The 25,006-nt window shown below is 43.7% G+C and overlaps 1 protein-coding gene across 6 annotated transcripts in view; it reads left to right on the forward strand.

Moving 5' to 3' along the window:
- The window catches only part of PTPN3 (protein tyrosine phosphatase non-receptor type 3), a 530,936-nt gene extending 506,886 nt beyond the window's left edge, over positions 1-24,050 (forward strand). For all 6 annotated transcript variants that reach the window (XM_077269560.1, XM_077269564.1, XM_077269563.1 and 3 more), the window contains one exon: positions 18,981-24,050. In XM_077269560.1, the coding sequence (XP_077125675.1) occupies positions 18,981-19,058 (78 nt within the window). In that variant the 3' untranslated portion in view covers positions 19,059-24,050. The remainder of the gene's footprint in view (positions 1-18,980) is intronic.
- Positions 24,051-25,006: the final 956 nt, after the last annotated feature.

Here is a 25,006-nt window from a genome sequence, read left to right on the forward strand (position 1 = left end):
CAAACAATTTCTTGTACCTCTCAATGAGACTTCTACACCTGTCCACAGGTATTTTGTCCCACTCTTCATGAGCCAACTGCTCCAGCTGTCTCAAGTGTGAAAGTATCTTCTCCAGACTATGTTACAGCTTCTCCTACAAATGTTCAATAGGATTTAGGTCAGGACTCATGGAAAGCCACTTCAGAATATTCCAATGCTTTGCTTTTCACCATTCTTGGATGTTTTTATCTGTGTTCAGGTCATTATCCTGTTGGAAGATCCATGACTATCCTACTTAGAGTAAACTTTCTGACCCTGCGCAGCACATTTTGCACTTCAATACCGTGATAGTCTTCAGATTTAATTGTGACTGTCACAGGTATGTCAGAGGCTGCAGACCAGCGCACAGCATCTGGCTGCAGAAGGTCTCTGCGGATGGTTTTGCAGACGCCTTCCTAGTCCTTCTCACTCTTGGACCCAGTGGCAACCTCCCCCCGTCTACTCAAGATAAGTGTTCCCCTTGTTTATCTATCCCAGCTGTCTTTAGTTGTATTGGGGATTGACTAGTGCTCACTTACTTAGGTTCCTGCTTGGCGATAGGTGCAGAACATATATAGGGATGTTTAGGACAGACAGGGTGGCTTTAAATCTGCTTAGGGGTCCCCACTCCCCCTCCTTTCCTAGTGTTGGGCTTCCTTTCCCTCTTCCCTTCATGTTACACTTAGTCTTTCCTACACTGTGCGTGACAGCACCCTGCACAGATTCAAGGCACCGTGTGCCAGATGCAGCAAAGCAATCCCAAAACAAAACCGAGCCTCCTCCATGTCTCACATTTGTTAAAATTATCTTTTATTTATATGCTTAATTTTTGTGTCTGTGAACCTAGCACTGATGTAACTTGCCAAAAAACTCAGTTCTGTTTCATCTGTCCAAAAGATATTTTCCCAGAAACTTTATGGCTTGTCAATAAGCAGTTTAGCAAATACCGGTCTTGCTTTATGATTTGCATTCAACAGCGGTTTTCTCCTCTTGGTTGTTTTCCATTAAATCCACTTTAGCCAAGGCAGCAACAGATTGTGCAATGTGACACTGGTGCACCTTGACCTATGAGTTCACCTCTAATCACTTTGGAAGTTGTTCTGTGCTCTTTGGTTACCATTCCTATTTTCTGGCTCTTCAATTTATCATCAATTTTCCTCTTGCGGGCATGTCCAGGGAGGTTGGATAAAGTTCCATAGACCTTAAACTTCTTAATATTATGTCTAACTGTAGTAATAGGAACATAAATAAAGATAGGAGAATCCGGAGCATAATATAAACAACTGCTTTATTAATACTAAAGTTTAAAAGAACCATATATCAGTAATACTTGAGATGCATATTTACCAATGACTAACATAGATAAGGGGGGAACCCACCCCTCTAAAATCCCCATACTGCGCAATAATCATGGAAAGAGAAAAAGGTAAAGAGCCCTTCCATATAATATAACCTGGTGCTGCGGCAAGCTGATCAATAATAAAGTGACAGTCCTAATAACCAAGGCAAAAGTGTCGCAAGTCCACTCAACTCAGCTTACCAGCACAGGGGGGAGACAGAGGAGAGGGATCCCGCCGGAATAATGGACGTTATTCCCCCCTTATCTATGTTAGTCATTGGTAAATATGCATCTCAAGTATTACTGATATATGGTTCTTTTAAACTTTTGTATTAATAAAGCAGTTGTTTATATTATGCTCTGGATTCTCCTATCTTTATTTATATTCTATGGAGCGGATTTGATGTGTCTGGTTATATATAACACACGTGTGTTTTGCCCCAGACTATTAATATGATTTTGGGATTTGTTATATCAGTAATAGGAACATCTAGCTGTTTGAGGATGGTCCTATAGCCTTTAAATTTAACATGCTTGCCTTTCATTTTCTTTCTAAGCTCCAGAGACAACTCGCTCCTTAGCTTTAGGCAGACTGACTGATTACAGGTTTGTAGATACCTGTGGTACTAATTACAGAGCTCACCTTAATTTCTAGTTTGTCTTATTGGGGGACACAGAACCATGGAATAGTCTGCTGCCTGGAGGCTGACACCATTATTGCAATTAACTAAAACTGGCTCTTCCCCAGCAGACCATACCCTGTCTGCTGTAGCAGGCTTTTGGGCTTTTGCCCTTTCGTTTTGTATCAGTTGGAGGCAATGTCTGTCTCAGGCCTGTCTTAGGTTACGCGCTAATTCCTTTGTTTTTTGTTTTTCAGATGGATGTCTCAGGGTAACAGAGTGTAATTGTGAATTCTGTTTCACACACGTAGAAACGGAGAGTACAAGCTGTGATTGTTCAGTCCGTATACTCTTGCATCAATGTGTCTGAGCTAAGGTACCCTGACACAGTCTTGCAGGTACTGGGGCGGAGGTCCATAAGCCATCTAACTCTTGCCCGCCCCCTACATAGCTTCAGTTGCATAGAGCAGAACATAAAGGGGTCCAAAGCTTCAGGACAGGCAAGTATAGCTTTGCCGTGAGCTTTTTTACCACCCCTTCCTCCTTTTCAGGGTGGTGATAACAGAAGCTGTGCAGGGGGCAGGTGCTGTTACTGGGGGGTCCTACACACCCAGCTGGTCCCTTGGCTTTAGTGGGTCAGGATTTTATTGGCAGGGAGTTGGGTATCGTAGTAACATCTGTATTATGGTAGCCAGTGGGGGTGTGGTCCTGGCTTGTGGCATGGCCTTGGAAGCGCTTAGCTTTTTTGCGGGGGCGAGGTTGTATCCAATCACTGGGCTGGATGTTTTCAGCCAATCAGGGGCCGTGTCTTGGCATGCTTGGTTTCCGCCCCTTCCTTTTCCTGACTTCGGCGTGACACTATGAAATGGTGTGGTGCAGAGAATCACCTCGGCATCTTCCTTATCATGCAACATTAATGTGGTAGACTGTTGGCTACTGGGGATTGATTGTAGGCACTCTTAACAGTTTTTGTGTCACTTTTTAGTGGATTCTTCTATTTGTTTTTGTTTCGGTCTCTTCTCTATCACTCATAATGTCCGAGTCTAGAGAGGACCATGCACGCCCATTAACACAGTCTGCACTTGTCATTTTAGTATGCTTGTGTGATTTGTAATAGCAAGTTTTCCAGTGGTCAGTCTGTGACCTATTCCACCTCCTGTACCCCTCCTGCTTCCTTTCTGGTAGCCGCACAGGGACATCTCTAACAGCTGAGGATAATGTGGCCCTCATAGGCTCGTGATTTAGTTCAGTCTGTAGCAGAGTCCAGGACGCTGGTTACTGTTGTGGAAAGATTGACGGTGACTACTACTGCCACTGTGAATGGGTCGGATCCTCCAGCAATCCCTTACCAATATAGCTGTTCACGAATGCGGTTCAGATGGCCTCTGGATACTTCCTCTTCCTGGTCACCTTCGCAGGGTAGGCGCTCAGATTCCTTTTCCCCTTTCCAGGAGATTCTCTCCCCTCAGCACTTAGAATCTAGTTCCAGTTAACATTCCATCCTGGATCCATATCAGTTGGGAAAACGAAGGGAACTTATGGATAGTTTGGTATCTGCTGTGAATGCCTCTCTGAAAGTAACAGCTGCACCGCCGCCTCCTCCTGTTGCCAGAACAAGTTTATTTAGGAGGCCTAAGTGCGTGGCCAGATCCTTATCTAACCATTTGGAGTTTACTGAGGTGTTATAGAAAGCATGGGGACACCCAGACAGACGCTTTTAGAAGCATAGCCGTATGGAGATTTTATATCCCTTCCCCGTAGAGCTGGTGGATCCTTGGTCTACTCCACCAGTGGTAGATACTGCAGTACCTTGCTTATCTATGGTGACAACTCTACCTCTTCGTAGAGGCATATAGAGTCTCTGACAAGGTCAGTTTTTGAGGCAGCAGGTTTTGCCCTTTATCCATTCTTTTCTGCTACTTGAGTTTCAAAGGGGGTAATGGCATAGGCTAGGCATTTGTGACAAAATTTGTCGGCTTGTTGCCAGGATCTGGGATTAGCTGAGATCGCTGGTCAGATTGCACAGGCAGGGAAGTATCTCTGTTCAGCATCCTTGGCCGTGGTGGAGTGCTCTGTTCAGGTGCCAAGTAATTGCATTGCAATTCGCCGCATGTTGTATCTCAGGGTATGAAGGACCAACATCCCTTTAAATAATTTTTTAATAAGTTTACCTTTCCAAGGGTCTCAGTTATTTGGGACTCTGTTAGACAAGATCATTTCAGATGCAACAGGTGGTATAAGCACTCTGCTTCCTCAGTTCAGTGCCAGCTGTCCTTTCCGGATGCTTGGGGCCTTGCAGGTCTGTACCTTTCGCCAAGTCGGCATGTTAGACTGAAGATCTCTCAGGAACCTAGGAGAACTACCTTTAGAGCGACACCTGCCAGACGCCCTTCTGGGTCAAGAGCTAGGCACTCCGGGTCCGGTGGCGGTAAAAAGGCCGATACTTGACGTGGTTTCTTCTGGGTGGGTGGCTGCCTCCTCCTCTTTCAGGAGGAATGGCTGTGGCAGTCAGCCACCTTTGTGTCTGTGAGGTAATCTCTTCGGGTTACAGAATATAGTTCACCGCTCTACGTCACAATCGTTTCTTTTGCTCTCGCGCTACTGGATCTCCCAACTTCGACCAGGTGATAACTTCCCTATTGCAAGCAGGTGTGATTGTAGGTCTCCCCACTTCTGAGTGCTTCAAGGGGTTTTATTCCAACCTATTCGTTATCACAAATAAGGTGGCTCGTTGCTGCCTTTTTTTAGGTTTAAGGCACCTGAACAGTTGGGTTTGGCTTCTTCACTTCAAGATGGTGTCTCTCCGGTCAGTGGTCGTATCCGTGGAAACCAGAGTTTCTTTCTTCAGTAGATATTCGAGATACTTACCTGCATGTGCCAATTTTTTCCTATTCATCTGCGATTTCTTTGCTTTGCGGTCGACCAAAATTACTATCAGTTCTGGCCTCTTACATTCGGGCTGGCCACTGCACCTAGGGTATTTACAAAGATCCTGACCTCTGTTATGGCATTTCTATGGTTCAGGGGAATCATAGTTTTCCTCTATCTGGATGACATTCTTGTCAAAGTGCGATCTTTTGTGCAAAATCTAAAGAGCCTGCAGAACGTTTTTCAGATTCTAGAGCGAATCGGTTGGATTGTCATCAGGACAAAGTCTGTTTTAGTTCCAATACAGCGGCTACCGTTTCTGGGAATGGTGCTCAACACCGTTCAGTCATCTGTATTTTTTCCGCTTCAGTCTTCCATGCGAACTTTAAAACAACCAGGCACACTTTTCTTTTTTTTTTTTTTGCATGAGGGTCCTTGGAAAGATGGCTGGCAGTGGGGTACACCAGATGTACAGTACAGACCAAAAGTTTGCACACACCTTCTCATTTAAAGATATTTCTGTATTTTCATGACTATGAAAATTGTAAATTCACACTGAAGGCATCAAAACTATGAATTACCACATGTGGAATTATATACTTAACAAAAAGTGTGAAACAACTGAAAATGGCTTATATTCTAGGTTCTTCAAAGCCACCTTTTGCTTTGATGACTGCTTTGCCCACTCTTGCCATTCTCTTGAGCTTCAGGAGGTAGTCACCAGAAATGGTTTTTTTCTTCACAGGTGTGCCCTGTCAGGTTTAATAAGTGGGATTTCTTGCCTTATAAATGGGGTTGGGAGCATCAGTTGTGTTGAGCAGAAGTCTGGTGGTTACACAGCTGGTAGTCCTACTGAATATACTGTTAGAATTTGTATTATGGCAAAAAAAAAGCCGCTAAATAAAGAAAAACGAGTGGCCATCATTACTTTAAGAAATGAAGGTCAGTCAGTCCAAAAAATTAGGAAAACTTTGAAAGTGTCCCCAAGTGCAGTTGCAAAAACCATCAAGCGCTACAAAGAAACTGGCTCACATGAAGACCGCCCCAGGAAAGGAAGACCAAGAGTCACCTCTGCTTCTGAGGATAAGTTTATCCGAGTCACCAGCCTCAGAAATCGCAGGTTAACAGCAGCTCAGATTAGAGGCAGGTCAATACGACACAGAGTACTAGCAGTAGACACATCTCTACAACAACTGTTAAGAGGAGACTTTGTGCAGCAGGCCTTCATAGTAAAATAGCTGCTAGGAAACCACTGCTAAGGACAGGCAACAAGCAGAAGATACTTGTTTGGGCTAAAGAACACAAGGAATGGACATTAGATGAGTGGAAATCTGTGCTTTGGTCTGATGAGTCCAAATTTGAGATCTTTGGTTCCAACCACTGTGTCTTTGTGCGACACAGAAAAGATGAACGGATGGGGCTCTACATGCCTGGTTCCCACCGTTAAACATGGAGGAGGAGGTGGGATGGTGTGGGGGTGCTGTGCTGGTGATACTGTTGGGGATTTATTCAAAATTGAAGGCATACTGAACCAGCATGGCTACCACAGCATCTTGCAGCGGCATGCTATTCCATCCGGTTTGCGTTTAGTTGGACCATCATTTATTTTTCAACAGGACAATGACCCCAAACACACCTCCAGGGTGTGTAAGGGCTACTTGACCAAGAAGGAGAGTGACTGGGTGCTATGCCAGATGACCTGGCCTCCACAGTCACTAGACCTGAACCCAATCGAGATGGTTTGGGGTGAGCTGGACCGCAAAGTGAAGTGAAAAGGGCCAACAAGTGCTAAGCATCTCTGGGAACTCTTTCAAGATTGTTGGAAGTCATCAAAGCAAAAGGTGGCTACTTTGAAGAACCTAGAATATAAGGCATACTAGATGGTGGCCCGATTCTAACGTATCGGGTATTCTAGAATATGTAGGTAGTATATAGCTACGTGCTATATTGCACAGTGACGTAGTATATAACACAACCGACGTAGTATATAACATAGCTACGTAGTATGTAACACAGCGTATGTAGTATATAGCAGAACTACGTAGTATATAACACAGCCACGTAGTATATAACATAGCCACGTAGTGTATTGCACAGGTATGTAGTATATTGGTCAGCCACGTAGTATATAGCAGAGCCACGTAGTATATTGCACAGCCAGGTAGTATATTGGACAGTCACGATGTATATTGCACAGTCACGTTGTATATTGCCCAGCTACATAGTATATAGCACAGACATGTAGTATATAACACAGCCCACGCAGTATATAACAGCCCACGTAGTATATAGCAATGTGGGCACTATATGCGTGGTTAAAAAAAACCCTAAAATAAAAAATGAACATATACTTACCTTCCGAAGGCCCCTTGAAGTCCTGGCCCTGTGTGTGGTGCATGCGCAGCTTCCGGTCCCAGGGTTGGTATGAGCGCAGGACCTGTGATGACGTCGGGGTCACATGACTGTGACGTCATGGCAGGTCCTTCTCGCATAGCATCCTTGGCACCGGAACCTGCCGCTTGCACTGCCGAGGACAGCACGCGACGTCTGAAGGTGAGAATAACCTTTTTTTTTATTATTATTATTTGTAACATTAGATCTTTTTACTATTGATGCTGCATAAGCAGCATCAATAGTAAAAAGTTGGTCACACAGGGTTAATAGCTGGGTTAACGGAGTGCATTACACCACGATCTGTTAACGCTGGCATTAACCCTGTGTGAGCGCTCAGCGCTGATTGCAGGGCAGTAAAGCAGCGGCCATTTCGCTGCCAGACTATGGCCGTCGCTGATTAGTCGTGGCAATGGTTGTGGGTGTTTTGCCACGACCAATCAGCGACTTGGATTTCCATGACAGACAGAGGCCGCGACCAATGAATATCCGCAACAGGCAGAAGGACAGACGGAAGTGACCCTTAGACAATTATATAAGACATATTTTCAGTTGTTTCACACTTTTTTGTTAAGTATATAATTCCACATGTGTTAATTCATAGTTTTGATGCCTTCAGTGTGAATTTACAGTTTTCATAGTCATGAAAATACAGAAAAATCTTTAAATGAGAAGGTGTGTCCAAACTTTTGGTCTGTACTGTAGATCTATTGGCATCCACACTGAATCACAAAGTACCAAAAATTGTGACAAGGTCCCGGGATCCTCAGGTGATTGTCGTCTGTGCCCTGGTAATCTTAGTCCCAGTTCTCTCTGCCTTATGTCTTTCCACCTCTATGACTTCTACGCAGACTTCTCAAGAATATCAGGGCAGAAGATGTTTCAGTCATTCTTATTGCTTCAGAGGGCCTGGTATTCGGATGTGGTCAATCTCCTGGCAGAAGTCCCATAAGCTCTTCCGAACCAACCAGACCTTCTGTCCCGGGGTTCTTTCTTCCATCTAAATGTACAGGTGCTCAATTTGACAGCATGGCTGTTGGAGCTGTGATTTTGAGGACAGCAGGTCTGTCTGGCTCGGTCATTCAGACTATAATTAGAGCTCAGAAGCTATCTTCTTTTGGTCTACCATCGAACTAGGAGGGCTTATTTTTGTGGGTGTGAGTTGACTAGTACCTTCACCTGTAGCTTTTTCTTTGCCAGTGCTGCTCTCCTTACAGTTCAGATTGGAAGCAGGGCTAGCGCTCAACTCCCTCAAGGATCAAGTGACCACCCTGTCTATTCTGTTTCAGAGGGATCTAGCTTCTATACCCCAAGTTAAAACTTTTCTCTAAAGAATTGCGCACATGTTAAGCCACCCTATTTGGGCTCCTCTAGACCCTTGGGATTTAAATCTTGTTTTGAAGATTCTTCAGTCTTCTGCGCCTTTTCTTTATTATGTATCTCACCTTATAGCCATCACTTCTATTAGAAGGGTCTCAGAGCTTGCCTCTTACCTTATTTTTCATTAGGGTAAGGTAGTTGAGGCCAGTTCTGTCTTTTCTCCCGAAAGTAGTTTCGAGTTTTCACCTTAATGAATATATTGTTTTACCTTGCTTTTGTCCAGCTCATCCTATTGACAAGGCTTTGCACAGGTTGGATGTTGTTAGAGCCGTAAGGTGTTATTCAACCGCTATATCCAGCTATCGCCCAATATCGCTGCTCCCATTCGCTTCCAAACTCCTGGAGCAGCACATCCACGTCCTCCCACCTCTCATTTAACTTGCTCTTAGACAATCTACAATCTGATTTTTGTCCCCATCATTCCACTGAGACTGCCCTGACCAAAATTGCTAGCGACCTACTTATAGCAAAGTTAATGGACAATCATCTATACTCCTCCTTCTAGACCTTTCAACACAGTTGACCACTGCCTCCTACTACAGATCCTCTCTTCCTTTGGCATCAAAGACCTTGCCCTATCCTGGATCTCCTCATACATTTCCAACCACACATTCAGCGTCTCCCACACTACCTCCTCATCCTACCCTCTCTCTGTTGGAATCCCCCAAGCCTCTGTTCTAGAACCCCTACTCTTCTTAATCTATACACTTGGCCTGGAACAACTCATAAAGTCCCATGGATTCCAGTACCACCTTTATGATGATGACACTCTGATCTACCTCTCTGGCCCAGAGGTCACCTATCTGCTGTCCAGAATCCCTTAGTCTCTATCAGCCATATCCTCCTTCTTCTTTTCTCGCTTCCTCAAATTCAATGTGGACAAATCAGAACTCATCATCTTTCCTCCATCTCACAGAGCTTCCTTACCTGACCTATCTATCACAATAAATGTCATCAAGCTTTCTCCCATACCGGAAGTCCGCTGCCTCGGAGTAACCCTTGACTCTGCCCTGTCCTTCAAACTGCACATCCAAGCTCTTTCAATCTCCTGTCGCCTACAGCTCAAAAATATTTCCAGAATCCATCCTGTCCTCAATCTAATAAAATGCTTGTGCATGCCCTCACCATCTCTACCGCCTCTACTACTGCAACATCCTTTTCTGTGGCCTCCCTGCTAACACTCTCGACACTTCTCCACTCCATCCTTAACTCTGCTGCCCAACTAATTCATCTCTCTCCTCGCTACTCCTCCACTTCTCCTCTCTGCAAATCTCTTCACTGGCTCCCATTCCCTCAGCTTATGCAGTTCAAATTACTTATAATGACCTACAAAAGCCATCCATAACCTGTCTCCTCCATATATCTCTGAACTAATCTCCCGATATCTTCCCTCACGTAATCTCCAGTACTCCCAAGACCTCCTTCTCTCCTCCACACTTATTTGCTCCTCACCTAATCTCATCCAAGACTTCTCCCGAACATCCCCCATCCTCTGGAATTCTGTGCCCCAACATGTCTGACTATCAACCGCATTCGGATGCTTCAGACAGAATCTGAAAACCCACCTCTTCAAGAATGCTTACAGCCTCCAATGACCCGGCTGCCTTCTCACCACTACCGGAGCTACCGCCTCACTAACACCAGAGCTGCTGCAACCCCCCAAACTACTGTCTCCTTCCCCAACATCCTGTAGAATGTAAGCTCGCAAGGGCAGGGTCCTCTCTCCTCTGCATCAGTCTGTCATTGTTAGTTTGCTTACTGTAAGTGATATCTGTAATTTGTATGTAACCCCTTCTCATGTACAGCGCCATGGAATCAATGGTGCTATATAAATATATAATAATTATTCATTGGCCACTGCCTCATTTAGGCGTTCTGATTCCTTATTTGTTATACCACAGTGCCCTCTTAAAGGTCAAGCCTCTTCTAAAGCCACCATTATCGACTATTATATGCAGTTATCCAGGGTTATTAGGCTAAGGTCAGAGTGGCCTCATTTAGGATTAGGGCGCACTCTAACCGGGCGGTGGGGGCTTCCTGGGAAGTTTATAATCAGGCATCAGCATCGCAGCTTTGTAAAGCTGCTACCTGGGCATCGTAGCATACTTTTTCTTAGCTATACAGGGTGCACACTTTCGCCTCAGCAGATGCAAGCCTTGGTGGAAGATACTGCAGGCATCAGACTTCCACTTAGCTTACGGCAGAAAACTAGATTTAATACTTTGCCTTCCTAGGGACAGCTTCAGGACGTCCCATGGTTCTGTATCCCCCCAATAACGAGAAAACTTGATTTTATTACTTACCGTAAAAGCTGTTTCTTGTAGCCTTCTTTGGGGGGGCACAGCTCCCTCCGATGGTTGCCTTGTTGGGCAAACACTTTCTTAATGCCTTAATTCTTTTCTTCTCTTACTGCTTTTTCATAAAACTGAGGAAGCCTTATCTAGCAGGTAGGGTATAGTCTGCTGCGAAGGAGCCAATTCTGTTTAATAGCAATAATAGTGTCAGCCTCCAGGTGGCAGCTCACTATCTCAGGGTTCTGTGACACCCTCCCCCCCCCCCATTAAGACTACGAGAAGCAGATTTTGCGGTAAGTAAATAATCTACTTTTAACATGTCCCTATGGTCAAATTATTTTCAATCTGTTCTAAAGGTATCATCATTTTTGCCGAAGCCATTTTCATATATTTTAAAAATGTTGAACTACATTTCAAAAGCAATGTCTGACTTTCATTTGCTGATATTCAATATATTTAAAGGGGTTGTCCACTACTTTCAGTTAACCCCCCAATGTATCCCCCCGGGGCCCCTAATGAATTGTGTAAATACCTTCTGTTGCCGTTTTCGCCTGTTAGCGGCGCTATGCTGGCGGCTGAGTCCGGGTCACGTGACCCCCATGCTGCAGCCACCGCTAATTTCCGCCAACGTCATGTCAATTTCCAGACTCTGGAAATTGACGTGACGTCAGCAACAGGTGTGACCCAGCCGCACAGTCAGCAGTCACTCAAGAGTGACTGTGCTGTGGGCTGCCTGCGGGGCTGTGCTGGGGGCAGGCGGGGCTTTGCTGGGGGTGGGCGGGGCTGTGTTGGTGTCTGTACTGGGATCTGCTCGCCGCGCTCATGTGCCTAGATGTGCGGCCGGCGCGTCGGCGGTGGCGGCCGGTGCGTCGGCGGCCGGTGCCGTGGTGGTGGCCGGTGTGGCGTCGGCGGCCGGTGCGGTGGTGGTGGCCGGTGCGACGGCGGGGGTCTGCGCGGTGAATGCTGGAGTGTGCGGGGGGTCTGCGGGGCTGTGCGGTGGTGGTGGCGGCGTCTCTGTGTGCAGGCATCGTCCGATGGGACTACAAGTCCCATCAGGCTCTGCCTGCCACAGTGACAGTGAGTGACACATTAGCCAATGATGGGACAGTAGTAGTCCCATCATCCGGCTAATGTGTTGAATGTAAAAAAAAAAAAAACACACACATATACAGTACATACATACATAGAACACATACAGAACATGCAGCATGCGACATGCAGCATGCGACATGTACCATGCGACGACATGCAACATGTGACAACATGCGACATGCACCAAGCGACATGTGACATGCGGCAACATGCGACATGCATCATGCGACATGTGACAACATGCGACAACATGTACCATGCGACGCCATGCGACGACATGCAGCATGCAACATGTGACATCATGCGACATGCAGCAAGCGACATGTGACGACTAGTGTTGAGCGATACCGTCCGATACTTGAAAGTATCGGTATCGGAAAGTATCGGCCGATACCGGCAAAGTATCGGATCCAATCCGATACCGATACCCGATACCAATACAAGTCAATGGGACTCAAGTATCGGACGGTATTCCTGATGGTTCCCAGGGTCTGAAGGAGAGGAAACTCTCCTTCAGGCCCTGGGATCCATATAAATGTGTAAAAGAAAGAATTAAAATAAAAAATATCGCTATACTCACCTGTCCGACGCAGCCTGGACCTCAGCGAGGGAACCGGCAGCGTTGTTTGTTTAAAATTCGCGCTTTTACTTGGTTACGTGAAGTCCCGGCTTGTGATTGGTCAGGGCGGCCATGTTGCCGGGACGCGGACCAATCACAGCAAGCCGTGACGAAATTACGTCACGGCTTGCTGTGATTGGTCCGCGTCCCGGCAACATGGCCGCCATTAACCAATCACAAGCCGTGACGTCACGGGAGGCTGGACACGCGCGCTTTTTAAAAAGCGCGCGTGTCCAGCCTCCAGTGACGTCCCGGCTTATGATTGGTCACGGCGCCATGTTGCCGGGACGCGGACCAATCACAGCAAGCCGTGACGAAATTACGTCACGGCTTGCTGTGATTGGTCCGCGTCCCGGCAACATGGCCGCCATTAACCAATCACAAGCCGTGACGTCACGGGAGGCTGGACACGCGCGCTTTTTAAAATGGGCGCGTGTCCAGCCTCCCGTGACGTCCCGGCTTGTGATTGGTTGCGCCGCGGTCAACCAATCACAAGCCGGGAGGCTGGACACGCGCGCATTTTAAAATTTTAAATTTTTGCTTGCTGTGATTGGTTGCGTCCCGGTCACATGGGCGGCACGCAACCAATCACAAGCCGGGACTCACGTAAAGGAAAGAAAAGCGCGAATTTTAAACAAAGAACGCTGCCGCTTCCCTCGGTAAGGTGCAGGCTGCGTCGGAGAGGTGAGTATAGCAATATTTTTTATTTTAATTCTCTCTTTTACACATTTTTACATTAATGTTGTTTCGATACCGATACCCGATATCACAAAAATATCGGATCTCGGTATCGGAATTCCGATACAGCAAGTATCGGCCGATACCCGATACTTGCAGTATCGGAATGCTCAACACTAGTGACGACATGTACCATGCAACGACATGCACCATGCGACATCATGTGACATGCACCATGCGAAATGTGACATGCAGCATGCGACATGTGACATGCACCATGCGACGACATGCGCCATGAGACGACATGCGCCATGAGACGACATGCGTCATGCGACAACATGTGACATGCAGCATGCGACGTGACGACATGCAGCATGCGACAACATGTGACATGCAACATGTGACGACATGCACCATGCGACGACATGGGACATGCGGCGACATGCAGCATGCGACGTGTGATGACATGCACCATGCGACAACATGCACCATGCGACGACATGTGACATGTGACAACATGTGACGACATGCAACATGTGACATCATGCGACATGCACCATGTGACGGTATGCGACGACATGCACCATGCGATGACATGCAGCATGCGACATGCAACATGTGACATCATGCGACATGCCACATACAGTACATACATACAACATACATATAGACATACAGTACATATAACAGAGTACATACTCTCCATCACTTCTCACTTTGTTCCCCGAAGCCAGTGTCACCTGTAAAAAATATTAAAATAATAAACAAACAATATACTCCCTGATCCGCAGAAATCCAATTAAAACGAGTGTCCCTCGACGATCTCCCGTGGAGAGCAGGAGCATCAGCTGATGTGACCGCTCTCCACGGGCTCCAGGAATACAATGATGGGAGGTAACCTTCCACAATGTATTCCCCACAATGTATTCCTATGCCCCTGTGAGAAAATAGTCCCTAGTCTCACTTTTGGCATTGCTGTGTGAGAAAGTTCCCACACAGATTTTTGCCATAAAGTGAGACCAGTGAACTATAATAACCTCTCAGTGATGCACTGCAGGAGCCATTGTCTGTTAGTGTGTCACTGAAGGTCCTATAGAGCAGTGACATCACCCGATGTCACTGTTCTATAGGGGAGATCGTCGTGGGACACTCGTTATTAATTGGACTACGGCGGACAGGGAGTATACGGTTTATTATTTTACGTTTTTTGCAGGCGCTGAAGTATGGTAAGTATGGTTAAATGAGAGTATTAAAATACTTTTTTCCTAATGTGTGTGTTTTATTAACCCTTTATTACTATTGGATTAATAACGGATAGACGTCTGTTATGATCCTAGTGGCAAGGATCGCAAGTAGGACTAGCTAAGAAACTAAACCGACTACAAACTCTGGGGAAGTGGTAACTGAATTGACCGCAACCTGAACCTATCCGCAAACAACTATAGGCAGCCGTGGAACGTTTCCTGAAATCCTAGACGTCTCTTCACGGCCTGAGAAACTGACTATTCCTAGAGGGAAACGAAAGTCCTCACTTGCCTCAGTAAAATGACCCCAAAGATATAGAATAGCCCCCCACAAATATTAACGGTGAGTCAAGGGGAAAGCACAAACGCAGAGATGAAATTAGATTTAGCAAATGAGGCCCGCTAACACTAGAAAGCAGAAAATAGGAAGGGAGCTGTGCGGTCAATAAAAAACCCTATTCAAAAATATCCACGCAGAGATAGCTCGAGCCCCCGCACCAACTAACGGTGCGGGGAAAGCAACTCTGTACCCCAGAGCAAACCAGCAGAAGAAATCACATATTAGCAAGCTGGACTAAACTCATCATACACAGAAATCATATTGCAGACTGATGAGCAAAAAATAATTAAACAGAACTTAGCTTCTCCTGAAGAGACAGAAACCGAAGATAATCAGGAGTAATCAGAATAGCACTGAGTACATTGACAGCCGGCAACAAGTGGAAGTGGAACAGAGCTAAATAGGAAACTCCCAAGTGAATAACGAGGCAGCTGATCAGCCACAGACCCGCAGGATAACAAACAAAGCCACCAGGGGGAGCCCAAAACAAAAGTCACACAATACCATCTGTGACCACAAGAGGGAGCCTGAAAACAGAGTTCACAACAGACGTCTTATTGACGCCTCTCCTTTATTAACCCGGCTTAATGTCACCTTACAATAGCAAGGTGACATTAACCCCTTATTACCCCATATCCCACCGCTACACGGGAGTGGGAAGAGAGGGGCTAAGTGCCGGAATTGGTGCATCATACAGATGCGCCATTTCTGGGGCGGCTGTGGACTGGTATTTGTAGCCGGGGGAGGGGCAATATCCATGGCCCCTCTCTAGGCTATGAATATCAGCCCGCAGCTGTCTGCGTAGCCTTTCTGGCTATGAAATAGAGGGGGACCCCACCTCATTTTTTGGGGGGGCCCCCCTATTTTTTTTTTTTCGTTTTTTTTTTTTTAAATGAAACATATTGTTCATTAACCCCTTTCTGCCAGCTGACGGAATAGTACGTCAGCTGGCAGTATCCCCACGCTTTGAGGTGGGCTTCGGTGGTGAGCCCACTTCAAAGCCGCAACATGTCAGCTGTTTTCAATACAACAAAAAAATGTACATGATCGCTAAACGGCATAGCGAGAAAAAAAAATCAAAAGCCAAAATTATGTTTTTTTGATCGCCGCGACATTGCATTAAAATGCAATAATGGGCGATCAAAAGAATGTATCTGCACAAAAGTGGTATTAAAAACGTCAGCTCAGCACGCAAAAAATTTGCCCTCACCCGACCCAATATCTCAGAAAATATAGACATTACGCGTATCAGAAAATGGCGCAATTATTTTATTTCTTTTTAGCAAAGTTTTGAAATTTTTTTTACCACTTAGATAAAAAATAACCTACACGTGTTTGGTGTCTATGAACTCGTAATGACCTGGAGAATCATAATGGCAGGTCAGTTTTATGCTGTGTGCACACGTTGCAGATTTGGGTGCAGAATTTTCTGCACAAAATCTGCATCTCCTTGCAGAAAACGCAGCTGCGTTTTTTTCACGTTTTTTTTATGTTTTTTGCCCAGTTTTGATGGGTGTTTTTTGTATGGTTTTGATGCAGTTCTTGGTGCGGTTTTTGGTGCGGTTTTTGTGCGGTTTTTATTCAGTTTTTGCTGCAGTATTTGGTGCGGTTTTTTGTGTGGTTTTGATTCAGGTTTTTGATGCTTTTTATGCAGTTTTTGGTGCAGTTTTGATGCAGTATTTGGTGCAGTTTTGATGCAGTATTTGGTGCGGTTTTGATGCAGTATTTGGTGCGGTTTTGATGCAGTTTTTGGTGCGGTTTTGATGCAGTTTTTGGTGCGGTTTTGATGCTGCTGTTGGTGCGGTTTTGATGCAGCTTTTGCTGCAGTTTTGATGCAGTTTTTGCGCGCTTTTGATGCATTTTTTTATTTTTTTGGTGCGATTTTTGCGTGTTTTTTGTGCGTTTTTGTATGCGTTTTTTAAAGCTAAATAAAGATGTATTATTGAACAGCAAAAAAAAGATTTGTGATGTCATTATTGTCCAACCTCCTCTTTTACATTTGTCCAACCCACACTCAATTACACACAGATAGATGGACATGTAGATGATAGATGAAATGGATAGACAGAGCTACATATAGATAGATCTATAGATGCATACATCTATCTATTCCTATATCTATCTATAGATGTATCTGGATAGATATATCTATTGATAGATGTATGGATAGTGTAGGGTGTGTGTCCACTGTCCGGATTACATCCGGATTAGCTGCAGATTGGATGCTGCGTACTTGTAGTCCCATTGGATGATGCCTGCACACACACCTTAAAAGACCCCCCGCGCAGTCCCACACACACCTGAACAGTCCCGCACACACGAACAGTCCCGCACAGCGCCGCACACATCTGAACAGCCCGCAGACCCCGCACACACCTGAACAGTCCCGCACAGTGCCGCACACATCCGAACAGCCCGCAGACCCCGTCCGCACACACATACACGCACACCATCACCGCCCACACACTTCCCTCCTCCCGAACTGCAGCGTTTCTTGGACCCACATCCGCATCTAAGGCTACTTTCACACTAGCGTCGTGCACTGCACGTCGCAATGCGACGTAACAACGCTAGCGTTGAAAGCGCCGCACAATGGGGGCAGCGGATGCAGTTTTTCAACGCATCCACTGCCCCATTGTAAGGTCCGGGGAGGAGGGGGCGGAGTTCCGGCCGCGCATGCGCGGTCGGAAATGGCGGACACGTCGCACAAAAAAACGTTACATGTAGCGTTTTTTGTGCCGACGGTCCGCCAAAACACGACGCATCCGTCGCACGACGGATGCGACGTGTGGCAATCCGTCGCAATGCATCGCTAATGCAAGTCAATGGAGAAAAAACGCATCCTGCAAGCACTTTTGCAGGATGCGTTTTTTCTCCAAAACGACGCATTGTGACGGAGGCCAAACGACGCTAGTGTGAAAGTAGCCTAAACTCCAGATCTTTTTTACATCTGCGGTTTTGCTGCGGATGTGCCTGACTCAATGAAAGTCTATGGGTGCAGAAACGCTGCAGTTCGGCACAAAAGAAGTGACATGCTGCGGAAAAAAAAGCTGCGTTTCGGTGCGGCTTTTTCCGCAGCATGTGCACAACAAGTCTGCGGCTCCCATAGACTTACATTGGTTGTGCACTACACTGCGGATTTGATGCAATTCTGTGCAGCAAAAAACCCTGCGGATCTGCAATCAAATCCACAACGTGTGCACACAGCCTTAGCATTTAGTGAACCTAGCAAAAAAGCCAAGCAAAAAACAAGTGTGGGAGTTGCACTTTTTTTGCAATTTCATCGCACTTTGACTTTTTTTCACATTTTCTGTTACACGACATGGTAAAACCAATGGTGTCGTTCAAAAGTAGAACTTGTCCCGCAAAAAATAAGGAGGGAGGGGTTGGGGTGTGTTTTGGAGTGGGTGTGGTAGGTTCGTGCTTAGTGGCAGTGCAATGCATCATGGAACTTGTAGTATTATTAGAGCACAATAACTCAGGAGAAAGGAAGTTGTCGATTAACCCCATGAGAGCTGGATCCAGCACTGAAGATGTGCTGCTACAGCATGATAAAAGGTAATATTGCTAAAATAAAGACAGTGGATCTTTTCAGTGGCACATAATAGCAAGATTTATGAAAAAAAAAATTATTGTAGTGGACAACGTCTTTAAATTGTCCTTTCACTTTAGATGTATTTAAAAATATGATGTAGCATACAAATAAGCATAATGCTGTATGTAGGTGAGATTTTGTTTTTCCACAAAAAAACACACAAAAAATTTGCAATACTGTTCAATGTAATAATTTTTTTTCAGTAATTTTTGTAAGTCCATATAATTTTATGATAGTGAATGATTTTATTACGCTCTTTCCTGATAATCCGAGCAATATTTATAGACTTTACACATATGACCATGTCCATTTTTGTAACAAGTAAATAATATGGAAAATAAAAAGTATTCGGATGGTTTCTGACTGAGTGCTATTTGATTGGCCTGTCCAAATACACAAAAACAGACCATAAAATATGCACTGAGTTTAATGAAAAATACGCCATTCAGTAAAAATCCAGTAAAAAAAACAAATGTGTTTTTGCTTTTCTCTTGTTCCACAGAGTCAATACAAGTTTGTCTGTGAAGCTATTCTCCGTGTTTACAAAGACGGTTTAGTGCAACCATTGCAGAACAGTTGATCTAATTAACCTTCATATCAAAGGGGCTTCCATAAAGAGCAAGAGAATGTCTGAAGAAGAGCACATCGGTGGCACTTTAAATTTCAGTACAGCATTTTAACCTATGTCTGTGTATATGTAAATAATATGTTGTGTATATTGGTCTAAAAATGTGTATAAATCATTTACAATTTTCAGAGTTGTATTATCACAGTATCACTAGCAAATGCCTTGTTATGCCTTAGAGTAATTATCCTGATGTAAATCCACTATCCTTTGTACAAATAGACACTGCAGTGTAGGCAGCATAAACCAATGGAATATAGAGTAAACTAGTATGGAGAGAGAAAATATATATAAATATATAATGGTTTCCAGGGTGCCAAAAGAAAGGTGTGTTTAACGTGCCACTATGTATTTCCGATTTTATAAGCTCTGTAATTTAATAATATTTATTTAGAATATCGCTATGGTACAAACGGCACAAGTGTAGTTTTGGTGTTTGAAAATATCTAATTCTGGAGTTTTTAAAAATGACAAATTCTGCTGCATTTTTGATTGATAACGAAATGTGCTGCAGAGCATGCAATGAATATATTTCAATTACCCATGATTTTTAATAATCTCTTTTCTTTGACCATACAGAAATGCTGGAGTGATGACACTTGAATGGGTTGTTGTCTTTGTCTCTATTTTACCAGACTTGTTGGGGACATGGTTGTATGGCACTTGGTAATGTCCTTTGTAAAGCAATGCTCACTGTTCTTTGCAGCCTTCCTCATAGACTGTACAGTTCTTCTGTTATCAAAATTGTAGCTTATTGCGGTTCATGTGACCAGACTTATCTATCGGCCTCCTTCAATTGAAAAACACTGTACATTAAAATCCTGTTTCTCTGTTGGAGATGGCTAATGGATAGGTCTGGTCCAATCATCCTTCATCATCAATTTTAAGAATATCCGCTCTTTTAAGAATAGAAGAGCTGTGCAGTCTGAGGAACGCTATACTTGGCAAAGGAAAAGAACGTTTAGCACATTGGTGGTACAAAATCATGTCCCCAAAACATGTGTTAAATAAAGTTGACAGCCACTAAGTTTGGGGATTTTTAAAGAACTTTAGTTTTGTATATTTCCTAAATTTGTTGTACTGAAAACGAGTACTGAAATTCTCTAATACATTTACCAAGTGATGCCTTAAAAGCCCATTGATGTAGCACAAGCTCGACTTCCCACCAACATCTGGGCAAATGTTCTTCCCCAAGCACAGATTGTACAACACTAATGGCGTACAGTCCATCAATAAAGAACGCTCTTACTCTGGAGCATCAGAAGCGTCCAGCTAGGCAGGCAGGGACACTTTCCCAAAGGGTTATACAGACATTCTTCAATTAATTTTAAAAGTAATTACAGCAGCTTGCACAGGTCTAAGAGATCTGTATAAAAATGTGTGCAGGTTGTTCTGTGAAATGTTCTGACCGTTCCGCTTTAAAAACTACCCCCTTAAAAATACGTAAAATGTACGAAGATAAACAAGTGAGCAGCACAAGATATTGGCACAATGCTGTCTAATCTTTGTAAACTTGCACAAATATTTAAGCATTTCTGTCTGGGATTTTAGCATTCGGGGTACATTTAATACATATACTACATTTCACAAAATGGCTTTTCTGCTTGAAATACTAAGTGCGCCAGAAAATAAGCGTTAGGCTTTGTTCACATTGGGATCATAGCTACCTTGTTTACATGAGCTATGACCAAATCAAATCCAGATACATCCTGACAGATGACTTGGTGCGAATCTTGTATTTTTCCTGCGCTATCCTGACAAAGTCCAACAGAAATCTGATTTAACAGAACCAGTGTCAGTGTAAACGGAGCCTTATGTCAATTTTTAAGGAACCTGTCCCTTCTTCATGTGACAATACTCGAGTCTCGCCAAGTACTTGTTTTTGACCTTGGTGATTCATGACATCAGCCTATGCCAGCTTACCAAACAAATGTATTTGCCTTAAAATGCAGCATTAGAAATATTCTTTATTTCCAGACTTTGTGAGTTCAAGAATGTTTGAGCTTTTTTTCTGTAGAGTTATTTCTGGACACACCTTTAATGGTCAATAATATATGTCCCAAACCAATGTAAGAAACACACTTGGTAATAAAATAAGACACTATTAACATGTGGGTGAAGGCTTACATGTCCAGTTTATCACTAGATAGTACAGCACAACAAACCCTTTTCTGCACTGTCTGTTAGAATAGTGGAAGCTTGATGAAACGTTAACTGATAACATTTGCATTATAAATAATAGTGATATTTTGTATAAAAAATCTTGTCAGTTGTAATTTGTTTGTAAATGATGTATTCTCTGCAATTTACATCAGTAGTATTTGGAAGCTTCTTAAACTGCCAGTGATTGTGCCCAGAAACCCACTGTATTGCCATGTAATGATATGGCTAAGCAAAGTGTCCTTACTAATTTACCCTCTGGTACTACTGTGCTTGAAAAAATGTAAGCGGCAACATCCATTCTGTATATATAATTTATGTGATTATTACTTCTGGATCAGAATTAAGATTCAGTTGAAAGAATGAAAAACATGTATTGAACCATTCAGAAATCTTTTCTTTTTTCCCCCCAAAAACTAAATATACATTTCATAAAACACTGATTGTAAAATCAAAGGATTCACAAACCTGTCAAGACATATATAGTAAGCTTTAGAAAGAGCTACATATAAAATACAGTGTGAGTCGATTTATGATAAATAGAAGTTTTCATGAGGGCAAAACAGAAATGTGAAACATTTATTCTAGTGATGAAAAACCACAGAATTGTAACACATTATATATGCCTGGAAAAAAGCTCTATGAATTACTGTAAGTAAAATATTGCTTAGTTAGTAATGTCACCCTGATTAACTAAATTACTTTGGTGACCAGAAAAAAACATTTCTTTCATTAATAATATACACTAATTGACATATATTTCCTTGCTTGGATACAGAAATATAATGCACAGTCAAGGTGTAGCCTACGTCTCCGTACTGTGTGACACATATAGACTGTTCATCTCAATGGTACAGAATAGTACTAGAATAGTTTTGTTCACACTGGTATTGAGGGGCGCGCTGGAGTCACAGGCGCCTGATTCACTAAGAGGCACATGCCTTCTGAAAAATGGTGTGTGCCTCCTTTCCACAAATCTCACTACAGGCAGACACGGGAGTAACATTCTTGGCATAAGGCACGATCTAGCAAAGCAAAGTTTGGCCCCAGCCTCTCCGATTTTGAGAAAGCTGGCCAAAACTGGCATGGAAACGACAAAAGTCACAAATTGTTGTGCATTTTACACCAGATTTCCCCTATAAATGTTGAGTAAAGCACTTTTCAGAGTTATCAGTGCTTTCTTAGATTTTAGATCAAGGATGACTATGAAATGGGGTCCATGTATACATTAAGAGGATAAATGCTTGATAAATGTGATGGGCACACATTTAATTAATAAATTAGTGTAAATAAAGCGTTATATATTTTCCTAATTTCAAACCTTTAATAAGAAAGACCTCACCCTCAGGGTATGTGCACTTGACATCTCTTTTCAGGAGCACTCCAGAAACCCTCAAACAGTTAAAAACAAGTGACATTCTTACTCTCAGAAGGGCTTCCGATAGGAGGGTACCTGCTCTCTATACTTCACTTTATAGAGTGAAAGATGCTGGCAACAAAGCCACCTTAAGAATGACAGCAAAGCCACAACTACCATGGATAATAGAAAAAATTATAGTCTGGCTCAACAGGACTAGATTTTCATTTTCTTTTATTTTTCAAAAGAAAATATGGTGCATGCAAAAGAAAAATTTACATGGTCGACCTGACCCAGTCGATGTGTTTCGACTGTACTAAGCAGTCTTATTCATGACTCGGCTTGGCCTGGGAAAAGTCGGTGGCTGGGCCAAAATATGGTGCATGCAAAAGAAAAATTTACATGGTCGACATGACCCAGTCGATGTGTTTCGACTGCACTAAGCAGTCTTATTCATGACTCGGCCTGGCCTGGAAAAAGTCGGTGGCTGGGCCAGCATCCAAATGGCGCCTTGTGCACATACCCTAAGACTGAAACTTGACGTGAAATGGTTTTTGCTCTTTTGACAATAATAAAATGGTCTGCATCACCAAGCACAAACACCACCCACACTAGGTTGTCGGTTCCTGACAATTGAACGCTGATGGGCTAAGAGTAGCTCATACATTTTAAAATCCTGACTAACACTTTTAAGTCCATTCTTTGTCTGCACAAAACTAAAAGGCAGTGGCTTCCAGAAATACTGATGCCTAGCACCGATGCGGCTCTGTGAGTATCTCCTCACATATGAGCATTTTATTTTGTTTCATGAAAGGAGAGATGTTCTGAATCTCTATGGCAAGAAAATGTATATAAGAAAACATTCCATGTTCAAAAACTGTGGCTGCCAGCGAACCCAGAAGCAATACTTAATCTATCATTGCAATAATTATTGAGACACTGCATCCTTAGCGTACATGAACATGTATGATACTGTAATTTATCATTGAGACTTATTGCCAAAAATGGAAATCAAGGTGAAAAAACATTTTCTATTTTGTAGTTTTTATGGTATGTAAATATTCTAAATGAATATGTGGAATGTTTAACCTATTCATGCACAAATGCACAATATGGCTGGTCCTGCATCTGCTGGGATTCTCACTTAGTAAAGCACTGCATTGCTTGAATAACATTTTTGATTTCTAACTAGCTTGAGCCTGACTACATTCTGTTATGCACTCTTGTCGTAGCCATATAATTTCATTGTGCTTTATTCCAGCTTTGAAGTTTTAATCCATTTTTTTTATAGCCCGAGATTTCTTAGTAGTGGGGAAATAATAAAGATGCATATTTAATATATATGTTCTAATAACCAATGTCTGTAAGACTACTGCTTTATAGATTGAAAATGTTTTTATTTTCTTCTGCCATGTTATTTTCTGTCAGTTATACAGGTAGTCCTCGACTTACGACGTTGATCCGTTCTTACACGGCGTCGTAAACCGAATTTCGATGTAAGTCGGACCATACATTCATACAGTATTGTACCATAATAACAGTAAGTACTGCAAACACTTAGCCTATCCAAACACCTATCCTAACACAGTACCCTACATAATTAGGGTGTTATGGTGTGCAGGAGACTCGTTTTCCTCGTGTAACCGGGTACAGTGTACAGTACTGGACTCTATTCTTCTGCCACTGCACGTAGTTGCATGTAGTTCGACTTACGATGCAAACCGTGTAAGTCGGAACGAGGCCTCGTATAAAGCGTTGTAACCACGAAACGATGTAACTCGAGACCGTTGTAACCCGAGGACTAACTGTATATACCTCGTAACATGCCTGGTCAAGACATATAAGCCAGCATTCAGAACTATATGAAACCTTTTATTTGTCTACTTAATAAGGCTAATTAAAGGGATTGGCCAGGCCTAAAGGTACCTTCACATTAAGCGACGCTGCAGCGATAGCGACAACGATGCCGATCGCTGCAGCGTCGCTGTTTGATCGCTGGAGAGCTGTCACACAGACCGCTCTCCAGCGACCAACGATGCCGAGGTCCCCGGGTAACCAGGGTAAACATCGGGTTACTAAGCGCAGGGCCGCGCTTAGTAACCCGATGTTTACCCTGGTTACCAGCGTAAAATGTAAAAAAAACAAACAGTACATACTTACATTCGCATCCCCCGGCGTCCGCTTCCTGCACTGACTGAGCGCCGGCCCTAACAGCAGAGCGGTGACGTCACCGCTGTGCTGTACTTTCACTTTCACTTTACGGCGCTCAGTCAGTGTGGGAAGCGGACGGCGGGGGACGCGAAGGTGAGTATGTACTGTTTGTTTTTTTTACATTTTACGCTGGTAACCAGGGTAAACATCGGGTTACTAAGCGCGGCCCTGCGCT

The sequence above is a fragment of the Ranitomeya variabilis genome, chromosome 6 (assembly GCF_051348905.1).
Source record: "Ranitomeya variabilis isolate aRanVar5 chromosome 6, aRanVar5.hap1, whole genome shotgun sequence".
NCBI lineage: Eukaryota > Metazoa > Chordata > Amphibia > Anura > Dendrobatidae > Ranitomeya > Ranitomeya variabilis.